This window comes from Oryx dammah, unplaced genomic scaffold, assembly GCF_014754425.2.
Source record: "Oryx dammah isolate SB20612 unplaced genomic scaffold, SCBI_Odam_1.1 HiC_scaffold_25, whole genome shotgun sequence".
NCBI lineage: Eukaryota > Metazoa > Chordata > Mammalia > Artiodactyla > Bovidae > Oryx > Oryx dammah.
Window position 1 is genome coordinate 92,995,273 of NW_024070209.1, and position 15,458 is coordinate 93,010,730.

General features: G+C 35.6%; 1 protein-coding gene across 4 annotated transcripts in view; it reads left to right on the plus strand.

Moving 5' to 3' along the window:
• The window catches only part of RABGAP1 (RAB GTPase activating protein 1), a 161,533-nt gene that overhangs the window by 43,983 nt on the left and 102,092 nt on the right, over positions 1–15,458 (plus strand). For 3 of the 4 annotated variants that reach the window (XM_040225081.1, XM_040225080.1, XM_040225082.1), the window contains 8 exons: positions 1,409–1,643; positions 2,794–2,998; positions 6,384–6,558; positions 7,141–7,298; positions 11,892–12,002; positions 12,383–12,449; positions 13,065–13,167; positions 13,687–13,856. In XM_040225081.1, coding sequence (XP_040081015.1) covers positions 1,409–1,643; positions 2,794–2,998; positions 6,384–6,558; positions 7,141–7,298; positions 11,892–12,002; positions 12,383–12,449; positions 13,065–13,167; positions 13,687–13,856 — 1,224 coding nt within the window. The remainder of the gene's footprint in view (positions 1–1,408; positions 1,644–2,793; positions 2,999–6,383; positions 6,559–7,140; positions 7,299–11,891; positions 12,003–12,382; positions 12,450–13,064; positions 13,168–13,686; positions 13,857–15,458) is intronic. The other variant, XM_040225083.1, reaches the window with a different exon arrangement.

A 15,458-nucleotide genomic window follows, 5' to 3' on the forward strand; every position in this document is an offset into this window, starting at 1 on the left:
TCAGTTATAGGAAGCTCTAGCTATCCTACTTAATTTATTTCTCCTTCCCCTTGGAAAATAGTTTAGGTTCAGTTAGGCTATCTTTTATTTATTGCATGTGATACAGTATATCTTACCCAGTTCTGAAAAAAAATAATTGAAACTAAGTTCTAGATTGTTTTTTATGTGCTTTAAGAAACTTCTAAAAGAATTTGATTGCACTTGTGTAGAATCAGGTATAGCAAAGAGTTAAAAATATTTGACTGCAGTAGTTCCAATAGCAGTAATCCTGAATATAGAAGGAAGTTAAAAGCAGACTCTTAAATTGCAGCCAGAGACTGAATACCTTTCCAGTCCTTTTTCCCAAGGCAAGAATAGCTGACATGTTGGGAAAAGGTAGCAAAAAAGACTTGCCACTGTTTGTCAGTCAAAGTTTACATCAAAAGGGGCTTGATTTTATAGAGTTACAGAAATCTTTGAACTGGGTTCCTTGGTAGGTAGTCCAGAGTACTGCTGCTATGGAATTTTGCTTCCTAACTTGTGTCTTTAATTTTACTGTGAAGACCTCTTTGTCTTTAACAGTCTCATAGCCCCACTCACTTAAATTTTTGTCCGATTTTGATCTTAGAAACTCGCCTAAATCAGTACTTTTTTTCATCATGATTTCCTTTTCCTGCTTTAATTCTCTTGTTAATTTTTCTAGTGTTTCTTGAATAAGCATTTAATGATAATACTGGGTTTTCTCACTGGGTTTTCCTTAGCATTGGTTAGTCTTGATCTTTTACTTGTTTACTTCCTTGTTGAGGAACAGTAATAAACCATCATGACTTTAGAAAAATCCTTGACATTGAAATGGAGTGCTTCTGTTCCTAAGGGTCATTTTCTACTTACATCTCCCCAGCTTTATTCAAGTGTTGAGAAGTTTAAGAACTGTTTATGTCAGAGAAGTCTCCCTTAAGAGACTTCCTCATAGCAACAGTGGTAAAGTGCATGTGATGGTTTACTACCTAATACATATGTTTGTACTGGTAATTTTTGGAAGCAAACACATTTTCCGTTTTCCTTAAGGATAAGAGAAGCTTCTCCTCTTAATAAGTTTTATTTCTTAACAGACAAGTAAAATTTTAAAATTTTTAGTTGTGATTTTAGAACACTGTAGAAAACTTTCAGTAAGATTGGCAAATTATCACATGTATTTCTGGGTATTAGTCTCAGATTCACTGTAAACTTTTTCATGAAAATTTGTACGAATTAAGAGAGCAGCTGCAGCTCTTATTTACTGCAAATCTTGCTTTATTTTTTTAAAACATTCAGAAGATATCTATATATCAAAAGAATTGCTAATGATTTTCTCTAGATGTGGACCCATTTTAATCAGTACTGGCCTCTCTCTCTCACTTCGCTGATTGCATATATTTGTGACCCTTAGATTATAGGGAATGGAAGTGAACAGCAGCTGCAAAAAGAGCTGGCAGATGTGCTGATGGATCCTCCAATGGACGACCAGCCAGGGGACAAGGAGCTTGTGGAAGGGTCACAGCTGGATGGCGAAGGAGATGGGCCTCTTTCTAATCAACTCTCAGCTTCATCCACCATTAACCCTGTGTCATTAGTAGGGCTCCAGAAACCAGAGATGAGCCTGCCAGTGAAACCTGGACAAGGAGGTTAGGATTGCTGCATTGCTTACATAACGGAAGGTTATTGTTTTTAATATTTGAGTGTCCGTTTTGTACTAGGTTTGATGCAGAGAAAGCAAAAATCTGTATTATCTAGAATCTTCAGATTCTAGATTGAGGGGGATGTGAGAGGAATAAATACATGTACCATTCTGATTTCCCTTTAAATGTATGTCATTAAAAATTTGTTTTTATTGGTGTGTAGTTGATTTACCATGTTGTATTAGTTTCAGGTGGAAGGCGCAGTGAATCAGTTATACATGTGTTAACTCTAAATGTATGTCATTTATAGCAAAGAAGAAAAACAGTTATATAACAGTGAGACAGTGTTAGAGTGTTTAAAGATTTTTTTCAGGAAAAAATAATTTGAGTATGGTATTGGGGAAATTGGATATTGGCAGGAGGAGAAGGGGACAACAGGATGAGATGGTTGGATGGCATCACCAACTCAATGGACATGAGTTTGAGTAAGCTCCAGGAATTGGTGATGGACAGGGAAGCCCAGCGTGCTGCAGTCCATGGAATCACAGAGTCGGACACGAGTGAGCAACTGACTGATTGGGGAAATAGAGAAATAATTCTTGGTGAAGAAAATGTTTGCCTCAGGCCTCCTTGGTGGGAATAGTTGTCACATTGAAAAAAGGGAGCTGAAAGACAAGGAGGAAAAAGACAATTATGAAGGCTCTTTGAGGAAAAGTAGAATATTAAAACTGTAAATGTTTATTGGGAAAGGAAAGGCAGGGGGACTGAGAGAACATGATAAAGTAACTAAGATGATGAATAAGATAAATCATTACAATAGAACAGATCAGAAAGAAGACAGAGGATTTTTCAGGGTGGTAAAATACTAAATGTATTACTGACCTAAATGTAAATTATAAAGTCAAAACAAATTACAAGAGATAAATCAGATCTGAATCTCAGGTCACCATTTAGGTTAAGGATTGAAACTATAGCCATATCTAAAAATTTTAGTGTTGGTGACAAGTTCTGGTGTGAGATTTCTGACTTTAATTTTCTTCTGGGAAAGTGATGAATTTAATTTTAGAACCTAAACGTAGCTTGTAGAATTTTACTTAGTATTCATATTAACAAAATATCAAAGTGAAAAGAATCACTTCCTTATTGTTTCTTTCAGATTCTGAAGGGTCAAGTCCTTTCACACCAGTGGCAGATGAGGACAGTGTAGTTTTCAGCAAACTAACTTATTTAGGCTGTGCCTCAGTAAATGCTCCCAGGAGTGAAGTGGAAGCCTTGAGGATGATGTCCATCTTAAGGGGCCAATGTCAGATCTCACTAGATGTAACCCTGTCGGTGCCGAACGTATCTGAAGGAACTGTGAGGTAAGACCAGCCTTCTAGAAATACTAGTAACATTTGATCAGATTTCTGACCTACAGTTTTATAACAAAGCGATAGTGAACAAAATACTTAATTATTTTATTCATGTAGTGGTTAATTCATTTGGAACTTAGTTTTCATGTCTTCCAAGGATTGTGACCTTTTATGAAAAATAGTCACTTGTTTGAGCAGTTCTTTACACTCTTCCTCACCCTAATTCTTTGTAGCACTTTAGAAATGTAAGTGTTTTGGGGAGTATTGGAATACATTGACCTAAGAGTCTGCCTAACAATTTATATTTTCCATGTACCCCTAATACAAATACTAGCTTGACGCATTAGTTCAATATGAAATTTCATGCTGACTTTGGAAATTACAGAAACCTGTTGGTAAATATTAACTATTTCAGGGTGCAGTTCAGTCACTCTGTCACATCCAACTCTTTGCAACCCCATGAACCACAGCACGCCAGGCCTCCCTGTCTATCACCAACTGCCAGAGTCCACCCAAACCCATGTCCATTGAGTCGGTGATGCCATCCAACCTTCTCATCCTCTGTTGTCCCCTTCTCCTCCTGCCCTCAATCTTTCCCAGCATCAGAGTCTTTTGCAATGAATCAGCTCTTTGCATCAGCTGGCCAAAGTATTAGAGTTTCAGCTTCAACATCAGTCCTCCCAGTGAGCACCCAGGACTGATATCCTTTAGGATGGACTGGTTGGATCTCCTTGCAGTCAAAGGGACTCTCAAGAGTGTTCTTCAAAAGCATCAATTCTGTGCTCAGCTTCCTTTATAGTCCAACTCTCACATCCATACATGATCACTAGAAAAACCATATCCTTGACTAGATAGTAGTTCCTAAATTTTTAAGGTGAGGAAACTGAAGCTCAGAGAAGTCTCTTGATAGGGCTATTACTTAAACCTTACTTAAACCTTACTTAAACAGGTCACAGTGTTTAAACTTAGTCAGATGTCTGTATCAGCTAACTAAATACAAAACTAGCTTTGTTATTAAAAATGCATATTTATTTCAGAAAAATCAAAGAACACAAGCAAAAATTTAGAAAATTACTCTTTTATTGAAGTATAGTTGATTTACAGTGTTGTGCCAATCTCTGCTATATAGCAGAGTGAGTCAGTTATAAACATATAGACATTCTTTTTCTTAAATTTTTTTCTATTGTGGCTTATCACAGGACATTGAATATAGTTTCCTGTGCTATACAGTAGTACCTTGTTGTTTATCCTCTGTATGATAGTTTACATCTGCTAATCCCATACTCCCAGTCCTTCCCTCCCTCACCCCGCTAACCCCCAGCAACCACAAGTTTATTCTCTATGCCTCTGTTTTGTAGATAAGTTCACTTGTGACAAATTTTAGGTTAGGAAATGTTGTTAATTCTACTCTCCCATTGGTAAATAACAGTTAACATCTTGGTTTATTAAGACCCTTTTTGTGTAGTTGTAGGTATATTTGTTTTATGTGTATATACCTGCATATATGTGCACATATAATTATACAACTCTTAGAATCAGCATTTTTAGCATCAGTAGAATTACAATACATAAGATGCTTTTTGGTATTGTGAATCTTTCCATATCAATAAATATGCTTAATTATTATAATTTATGATGGCACATGATGGGCTTTTCAGAAATAACCAGTCTAATGTTAAACATATTTTATTTGTTTTAATGATAAAAGTGCTACTAATAACAGCTAATATTAAACTTTTATTATATGGACATGTAAGTTGGGCTTCCCTTATGGCTCAACTGGTTAAGAATCTGCCTGCAGTGTAGGAGACCGGGATTCGATCCCTGGGTTGGGAAGATCCCCTGGAGAAGGGAAAGGCTACCCACTCCAGTATTCTGGCCTAGAGAATTCCATGGACTGTATAGTTCTTTGGGTCACAAAGAATCAGACACGACTCAGCAACTTTTACTTACTTAAGTGCTTTACCTGTCGTTTTCTTATAAGTAGTATTTTTGAGCTAAATTTTTATGTATTTTAAAATTCCCTTTAGGATCAGTTCCTAGAAGTAGATTCACTGGTGGGTCAAAGATTTGCCCGTTTTTATGGTTTTTGATACATTGCCAAATGGCCATCTAGAAATACTCATCTAGCTTGTACGTTTATTAGCAGTATGTGAGAATATCTGTTTCTCTACCCTCAAACATTTTGGATTTTTCTGGTAGTAGAGTTGTAGCTTCATATGGACAGTAGTAGTAGTAAGTTGATTAATATTCCAGTTATCTGCATATATAATTCTTTTGAGTGTTTACAGAACTATTTTGCAAAGATTCACAAATATTAATTTTAATTGTATTTATTAATGTGAGGCTTAGTAACGTTTATTTAGCTTTTTTATTTTTTCCTTTTGCCATGATGCGACTTGTGAAATCTTAGCTCCCTGACCAGAAATTGAACCTGGGCAACTTCAGTGAAAGCACCAAGTCCTAAACACTAACTGGCAGGAAATTCCCTAAAACTCATTTTTATATGATTCTTAGTCAATAGTCATTCACTTTGTTCTAATATGTTTTAATTCTATAAAGACATTAGAAAATTAGTCTCTCTTGCCTCAGAGTCTTTATCAAAGTGCCTTTGAATTTGAATTAGTTCCCCTTCTTAGGTATTTCCATTATCCCCAGGCTTTCCCATGGATGGCTCTGCCCATTCAGTGTTGAAACTTCATAATTTCAATTTTTTGTATTGTCAGGCCCCAGGATGGAGCCTGAGATGTTGTGTGGGTATCACATAAATAATTCGTTGAATGAATACATTTTTGAATGACTGATATCCCTTTAATTTTCAGTGAATGGCATCCTTTTGATTTTATTAATGAATTTTTTTTTCCTTTGGTGTTAACGTTTTGTAAGTTTCTCTTCCTTATTTGCCATTAAGCAAAAGAACATGTTTCACTGTGAAAAACTACATCAGTATTTTTGTTTTTAAAATAATAAAGCAGCTTAAGTCATTGTTAGGAGATACTGAGAAGCACAACTTTAATGATCTATTTTGGTAGTCTGATTTACCCATTTTTTTTAATGTAGTTACAGACTGTTTAAGAAACATTAATATTATTTATGCTTTCCTGATTGCCTCCCTAAAATAGGGGATTATGTAGTTTTTAGTATGGAATTATGTAATCGGTTATTTTAAGACCCCACATAAGACTGACTTATCAGGATTGAAGATTAATATGATTGCTGTGTGTGCTCAGTCGTTTCCAATTCTTTGTGACCTTTGGACTGTAGCCTGCCAGGCTCAAGAAATGATTTATATGATCTTTTTGCTAGAAAGATGAGTCTTGAATCACAATATGGACATAGTGAAAATTGTCCCCAATAGCTCTAATCTTTTTATGTATTTTTTTTTTCTGAACAGACTCTTAGATCCTCAGACAAACACTGAAATAGCAAACTACCCTATCTACAAAATCCTTTTCTGTGTCAGAGGGCATGATGGAACTCCTGAGAGTGACTGTTTTGCTTTCACTGAAAGTCACTACAATGCAGAACTCTTCAGAATACATGTCTTTCGGTGTGAAATACAAGAAGCTGTAAGTACTGAAGAGGAAAATGTCTACAGATGAAACTTGATCTTCACCCTTGCATCACTGAAATGATTATAGTATTTTCTATGTCATTTATAAGCCAAATGAAATTCTCTGCTACTGATTTATTGTTCCAGCTTGATGGCCTGAAATATGAATAAAAGTTTGGTTAGCCAGAACCTTGTTGTTGCTAAGAGCATCAGAGGAGACCAATTGGCCGCTGTTTAAATGGGTTAAATCGGCATCTTGCTTCTAGCAATGACATATTTGCCAACCATTCTTATAGAAGTTAAACTTGGGGGATTATTCTTTATTACAATAAATATATTCAAGTAATCCCTAACAATTTTGGAAATCATCTTTCAGTTGGATTTCTAGTGTTCACAGTCATTCCTTTTTTAAAGCCTCTACTCTGGCCATTTTTAGTGTTGTTTGCTTTATAAGTCTAATAAATTGGATAATTTATTAAAAGAAATGAGTGGAGGTAAGGTGAACTACCTCCCTCAAACAACATAGGTCACCTTCAGCCTTAACAAAAGTATTTTACTTTTTTCATAGCAGCCCATCTCCTAACTTGTCTGGTTGTAGGTGAGCCGGATACTTTACAGTTTTGCCACTGCCTTCCGCCGTTCTGCCAAGCAGACCCCACTTTCAGCAACTGCTGCACCTCAGACTCCAGACAGTGACATCTTTACTTTCTCTGTGTCTCTAGAAATAAAAGAAGATGATGGTAAAGGTTATTTTAGGTAGGGCATCTTATTTTATTCTTTTTGACTTTGTATTAACATGCTGAACTATCTGTGCTTTTAGGCAAATTCTAGGTCAGATTACCTAACCTTTATATTATATAATGATTGCTTTTATAGGTAAAGTTTTTTTTTTTTTAATATAAGTGATAAAGGAAAATGCAAATTGCCGAGGCAAGATTTAAAGAATTTTAAACGTAAAAAAAAAATTATTTCATGTAGGGAAGTATATCATATTACTGTGTTCTTTTAGTCAGACTAAAAGTAGCTGGCTGACTGCTTTTATTAAACATGACAGAAGCTACATCGCTTGTGTCTATAGCTGGATTTGTTTTGCTAGAGTTTTTTGGTTGGTGTATTTGTTTTAATAATCTAAAGATCTTAAACTATTGAAATCAAGTTTTATCATTAAAATTTATTGGAGCACATTGGAAGGGGAGAAATAAGGTGTGTATCTGAAGTCTGACCTTGCATATAGAGTCAAAAATAACTGGTTCTGGTTTTTAAGTAGTAAAAATAACCCTGGAATAAAATAACCCTGGAATAGAAATTAAAACTTAGGATTGCCAAAAAAATAAAAAATAAAACTTAGGATTAGTTTACTTATTGCTACCATTACACTGTGACCTTTTCCAAGTTTCTTTACATTTCGTGACATTCAGTTCAGTTCAGTCGCTCAGTCGTGTCTGACTCCTTGCAACCCCATGAATGGCAGCACACCAGGCCTCCCTGTCCATCACCAACTCCCGGAGCTCACTCATACTTACGTGCATCGACTTGGTGATGCCATCCAGCCATCTCATACTCTGTCGTCTCCTTCTCCTCCTGCCCCCAATCCCTCCCAGCATCAGGGTCTTTTCCAATGAGTCAACTCTTGTCATGAGGTGGCCAAAGTATTGGAGTTTCAGCCTCAACATCAGTCCTTCCAATGAACACCCAGGACTGGTCTTTAGGATGGACTGGTTGGATCTCCTTTCAGTCCAAGGTACTCTCAGGAGTCTTCTCTAACACCACAGTTCAAAAGCATCAATTCTTCGGCGCTCAGCTTTCTTCACAGTCCAACTCTCACATCCGTACATAATCACTGGAAAAACCATAGCCTTGACTAGATGGACCTTTGTTGGCAAAGAAATCTCTCGCTTTTCAATATGCTGTCTAGGTTGGTCATAACTTTCTTTCCAAGGAGTAAACGTCTTTTAATTTCATGGCTGCAGTCACCATCTGCAGTGATTTTGGAGCCCCCAAAAATCAAGTCAGCCACTGTTCCACTGTTACCCCATCTATCATGGCTGCAGTCACCATCTGCAGTGATTTTGGAGCCCCCAAAAATCAAGTCAGCCACTGTTTCCACTGTTACCCATCTATTTGCCATGAAGTGATGGGACCAGATGCCATGATCTTCGTTTTGTGAATGTTGAGCTTTAAGCCGATGTTTTCATTCTCCTCTTTCGTGACTCTTTTTTCACTCTCCTCTTAGTTTCTTCATTTATAAGACAAAATGGCTAGAGTCTAAAAATCCTTTCTAACTTTATTATGGTTGCAAGATGATTGACTTTTTTTCTCCATAGCTCATATCACAAAATGGGTGCTTCTTGGAATCATAATCAGTAGTTGCATATAGAACTTTCTTTCCTTCATGACTCATAAAATGGATAAAGTGAAAATATAAATGGTTTCTGATATTTTGCTTATAAATTAAAAAGCACAATGATTGTTTCCTTTGGGAAACTGATAAGCATTGCTTTCCCTTCAAAGACTTTGGAATTGTCATGCCATCTGGTGGCAAGTTTATTATACAATGCAGCTTCAACCTTGACTTATACAATCAAGTAAGAGCCATTGTACTTTATGCTTTCTTATTTATATTTCTATTTTCATACCAATATTATTATGGTATTTTCTGCAGTATGCATTCCTATACTGGGAAGTAGAAATCATAATCTATAAACCTTGTAATAATTTTTTTCCATTTTAAGAAACAGAACAGTTTAAACTGTTTTTTCCCTTTATTGAAAATAAAGATTGAAGATTGTTTATAAATTCCAAGTTATAAATAGGAAAGGTTTCTAAGATCTTTCAGAAGAGAAGCACTACGATAATTTCTCCTTCTGAGATCAGGCATTTTCAAGGTAGAAAGGTTAACAATCACAAATATCCCTATTCAACTGTGTATCAAGGAAATGCTGTACAGAAAACCCCTGGATGGTCAGATTTCTTTACACATTTGTTAGGGCTCTGTTATCTTTTTGTTGCATACTTTCCTGAATTTATAATAGACTTTTGTAGACCCTAATACAGTGATGAAATTATTGACAAGGATGCCTTTGTCAAATTTGAATTTTTCAAACACAGTTCCTTTTATCCAGTGATTCTGTAGTATGGTCTAGGAATCAGAAACAGTCATTGAGATGCCAAGAGAGTTACCAGCATGAATATTCCCCTTAATAGCAAAATTTGAAAGTGGAAATTAAATTGACTGTAATAGAATGGTTAAAATATGATGCATTTCACAATAAATACAAATATAAAATCATTATGTTGTAAACCTGAAACTAATATGTTGTATGCCAGTTTTACCTAAAGCCAAATACAGTGGTATACCCATATGACTTATTTTAAAAAGTGGTATACTCATATGACCTATTTAAAAAATATATGTGTATAAAAAAATAATAAAAATAATAAATAAAAATAAGTATATGTGTGTATAGTTAGCGATAGCACAACATAAATTACTATTTTACCATAGCATAAATATTCATGACCCAGATAATCACAGTGGTGTGATCATTCACCTAGAGCCAGACATCCTGGAATGTGAAATCAAGTGGGCCTTAGGAAGCATCACTACGAACAAAGCTAGTGGAGATGATGGAATGCCAGTTGAGTTATTTCAAATCCTGAAAGATGGTGCTGTGAAAGTGCTGCACTCAATATGTCAGTAAATTTGGAAAACTCAGCAGTGGCCACAGGACTGGAAAAGGTCAGTTTTCATTCTAATTCCAAAGAAAGGCAATGCAAAAGAATGCTCAAACTACTGCACAATTGCACTCATCTCACATGCTAGTAAAGTAATGCTCAAAATTCTCCAAGCCAGGCTTCAGCAATATGTGAATCGTGAACTTCCAGATGTTCAAGCTGGTTTTAGAAAAGGCAGAGGAACCAGAGATCAAATTGCCAACATCCACTGGATCATTGAAAAAGCAAGAGAGTTCCAGAAAAACATCTATTTCTGCTTTATTGACCATGCTAAAGCCTTTGACTGTGTGGATCACAAGAAAGTGGACAATTCTGAGAGAGATGGGAATACCAGACCACCTGACCTGCCTCTTGAGAAACCTGTATGCAGATCAGGAAGCAGCAGTTAGAACTGGACATGGATCAACAGACTGGTTCCCAATAGGAAAAGGAGTACGTCAAGGCTGTATATTGTCACCTTGGTTATTTAAATTATATGCAGAGTACATCATGAGAAACCCTGGGCTGGAAGAAGCACAAGCTGGAATCAAGACTGCTGGAAGAAATATCAGTAACCTCAGATATGCAGATGACACCACCCTTATAGCAGAAAGTGAAGAGGAACTCAAAAGCCTCTTGATGAAAGTGAAAGAGGAGAGTGAAAAAGTTGGCTTAAAGCTCAACATTAGAAAACCAAGATCATGGCATCCGGTCCCATCACTTCATGCAAAATAGGTGGGGAAACAGTGGAAACAGTGGCTGACTTGATTTTTGGGGGCTCCAAAATCACTGCAGATGGTGACTGCAGCCATGAAATTAAAAGATGCTTACTCCTTGGAAGGAAAGTTATGACCAACCTAGATAGCATATTTAAAAGCAGAGACATTACTTTGCCAACAAAGGTCCATCTAGTCAAGGCTATGGTTTTTCCAGTGGTCATGTATGGATGTAAGAGTTGAACTGTGAGGTAGCTGAGCGTCAGAGAATTGATGCTTTTGAACTGTGGTGTTGGAGAAGACTCTTGAGAGTGCCTTGGACTGAAAGGAGATCCAACCAGTCCATCCTAAAGGAGACCAGTCCTGGGTGTTCATTGGAAGGACTGATGCTAAAGCTGAAACTCCAGTACTTCAGCCACCTCATGCAAAGAGGTGACTCATTGGAAAAGACCCTGATGCTGGGAGGGATTAGGGGCAGGAGGAGAAGGGGACGACCGAGGATGAGATGGCTGGATGGCATCACCAACTCGATGGACATGAGTTTGAGTGAATTCCAGCAGGTGGTGATGGACCTGAAGGCCTGGCACACTGCGATTCATGGGGTCGCAATGAGTTGGATATGACTGAGCGACTGAACTGAGCTGAATTTAATTTTTACAGCCACAAAAAAGAAAAAAAACTAAAGTCACATTTCAGTAGACAGAAGAGTGGTTTATAAAATGGTCCAGTGGTTTACATACAGTAATGATGATCTTTTTCACATCAAGAGGCAGATGATAATATCTGTTGTTTGAATACCAGGCATAGTTAAATCTGTGATTCTTTTTAGTGCCTGATTTTCAAATGATAACAAAAGTTATTCTGGTGTATATTACAAGGAAATCCTTTGATGAAATTGATGAAACGTGTTCTCCTACAGTGCAGTTCCTAAAGATAAAGACAGACAATGCTTTAAACTACGCCAAGGAATTGATAAGAAGATTGTCATCTATGTGCAACAAACAACTAATAAAGAACTTGCCATTGAAAGGTAAACATTTTTTAGTAAGTTTGGCTTAAATATAAATTTTATTTCTTATCAATCTACTGAAACAGTCATATACTGTATTCAGAAGTGTATTTGTAGACTGTTTTGCTCCCTGTGGAATTCTTTTGGTTATCAAAGTGTATATTTCATTTATTTTGAAATATCTCTGTATCTTCAGCTCGTTTGTTAACCTCAACTATGTGATAGTAAAAGGTGAACATAAAATTTGTTGATCTCAATTAAAGAAATAGATAATTTTGATAATGCTAATTTATTGATAATTTCAATATGTCCTTTTTTCTGTTAGAATTTTTTTCAGTGCTCTAACTTAAACATCTTTGCTGTAGTCTTTTTCCCAAACTTATACGGTTCTTTTTTTGCAGATGTTTTGGTCTTCTCCTTAGCCCAGGAAAAGATGTACGAAATAGTGACATGCACTTGTTAGATTTGGTAAGGATAGCTTTTTTTTTTTTTTTTAAGTTTGTATGCTATCTCCTCTATAAAGGTTGTTACACCAAATCTAATGTTAAAACAGATTTATGAAGCAATAAGCAAAGATAAGGGTATTTCCTATTTGCTGTTTACCAGTCTGACCTTATACCTACTCAGTTTCAGTTTCTTGACTGTGCAGTGGTGTAGGGTTGATGTTGGAGTCAAAGACATTTTGTGAGAGAGTTATTTGCAGACTGTTATGAGCTTTAGAAAAGTATGCAGTGTATATACTATAGCTATTAAATGAAAATCTGTATTTTAATAATGAAAATTTATGTAGTAATTGTTCACTTGAGAGAAGAATTCAATATAGGTGTAGGTAGTAAATTTTCCTAATGTCTGTACAGTTTGATATGATTTGTAAGCATTTTATATATAACTTTTCAGGAGCAGTTGCATAAATAATTGGCACATTTTTAGCTGTAATCATTCATATATACTCTTGACTTTTCGTATGTATATATATGATCATCTTTCATATTCTTATATTTTTACAACTTTTTTTTTTTAAGGCAACAGAATGAGGATTAGTTGTTGTTATTTTTTTGGCATTAATGTTATTTTTTTCTTTAGGAATCTATGGGCAAAAGTTCAGATGGAAAGTCCTATGTTATTACTGGAAGCTGGAATCCAAAATCCCCCCATTTTCAAGTTGTAAATGAAGAAACTCCTAAAGGTGGTGCAGATTGGTGACATCATGAACAGAAATTTTAGTCCCAGGAGGATACCCAAATCTTAGTTCTACTTATTTGAGAAATATTTAGTGTTTATCTAATTCTGATGAAACCAAGGAATTTGAATAGTTCTTTGCATTTATTATTAACTTTAACCTGTAAACAGAGTATTTTTTCCTCCCTCTCCTTTCTTCATTTTTTCTTTTCCTTCTTTCTCTTCCATTTATATGCTTATATATTTACAGGCTTCTAAGTATGACTTTTCTGTGGAGCGATAATATATTTATATATCATTTCAAATTCAAAGGATATTTAAGGAAAAATAAAAGTCTGCCACAGTTCTAGTGTCCCACCCTAAAGGGTACCACTGTGACTAATTTCCTGTGCAGTTTTTTAGATATGCATAAACTTTTTTCAAGCTGTTCCTACTCTTTCTGAATGTCATTTAAAACTTGTAATTTAATTATGTGAGCAAATATATTTCCACTTAAAAAATTTGCTTCTCCCTTCTCTCTCCCTAGATAAAGTGCTGTTTATGACCACAGCTGTTGATTTGGTAATAACAGAAGTACAGGAGCCTGTTCGCTTTCTTCTAGAGACAAAAGTCCGAGTTTGCTCACCTAATGAAAGATTATTCTGGCCCTTCAGCAAACGTAGTACTACTGAAAATTTCTTTTTGAAACTAAAACAGGTACTATACCTTTCTATAAATATAGAGGGGGAAATGAGAGAAGTCACTTCTGAGGCTGATTTATCATTACTCCAGGCTATTAGTTAGATCTTTAAATGGTCATGTGTATTTTAAATATATTAAAGAGGAAAGTTGTCTGTCATTTTTACCCACCTGTTTTTTGTTTTCTGCTTTTCATTTCTTCCTGAAGAACCAGGTTTCTTTCTAGTCTCAATTGCCTCAAACCTGAGCAGCTTCTTTTAGAATTTCCTTTAGTGAACTGTCAGATTTCTTTATCTAAAAGTCTTTATTTCAGTGTTATTCCAGTAGGACATTTTCTCTGGATATAGGGTTCAGTTTTTTACTTTCAGCACTTATAGATGTCATCTCACAGTCTTGTGGTTCTCACTGTTTTTGAAGAGAAGTCAGCATGCATTTATACTTGTAATGGGTCATTTTCTCTGGCTGCTTTTGATATTATTTTGTATCTTGGGTTTTTAGACCTTTAACTATGATGTGCCTAGGTGTGGTTTTTCTTTCTGTTTGTCTTCAGGTTTGCTGGGCTTCATGAATTTTTAAATTTATTTATTTATTTTTTCTTTTACCATTTTTTGGGAAAATCTGACCCATTATTTCTCCCAAATTTTTTCTCTGCCACATCTCTCTCCTTAAGGGATTCCAATCATACGTATTTTTGACATTTTGTTATCCCACAGACCTCTGAGATTCTTTATTTTTCCAAATATATTTTGTTTGTTGTTGTTGTTGTTAGATAGGATACTTTCTGTTGACCTAACTTAAAGTTTACTTGACACTTTCTTTTGTCATCTCCAATCTGTTGTTAACCTTATTCAATGAGTTTTTTAAAAATTTCAGATCTTGTTTTTTTTCCCCTGGAATGTCCCTTTGGTTTAATGGTTTCTGTTTTTTATGTGATTACCTCCTTGATCTTTATTTTAAGCAGATCTTCTTTTATATTCTTGAGCATAACTTTAATTACTTTAAAAATCTTGGGCTGCTAAATCTGAGTCTGGAGAGACACATTTTCATGTTTCTTTGTCTAGTATTTTAGAATTATATATTAGACACTTTAAATGCTTAAATTATAGAGACTATGTTATAGTCTTCTGAGTATTGAACTTAAAAAAAAAAAGTTAATTTGGTCAGACTCTATACTCTGTCATTCCTGTGGTGAGCAGCAGATAAAATTTCTGTTCCCTTCTTTTAGCCTTTTTTTTGGGACCCCAGTTGCCACGCAACTTTCTGCTCCTGTCTTTGCTTTCGTTTGTCAGAACTCCTTGAAAGTAACCAAGTTCATGGTGACCTAAATTGCTGAATCCAGTGGTCAGTCTGAGTTTTCATCTTACATAGTGTGTCAGGAGCATTTGATACAGATAATTACTTTCTCCTCCTTAAATACCACTCTTTCACTTAGCCTTCAGAATATCTCAAATTTACCATGTCCAAAATAGGTGTCATTATTTCATCCCTCACCCATAAAATACTCTGCCTACCTGTCTTTACCATCTCAGTTTATGGGCATCTTCTCCTAGTAATTACTTAGACCAAGAATTTTACTCTCTTACTTTTTCATGCACCATATCCTGTCTGTCAAGAAATTCT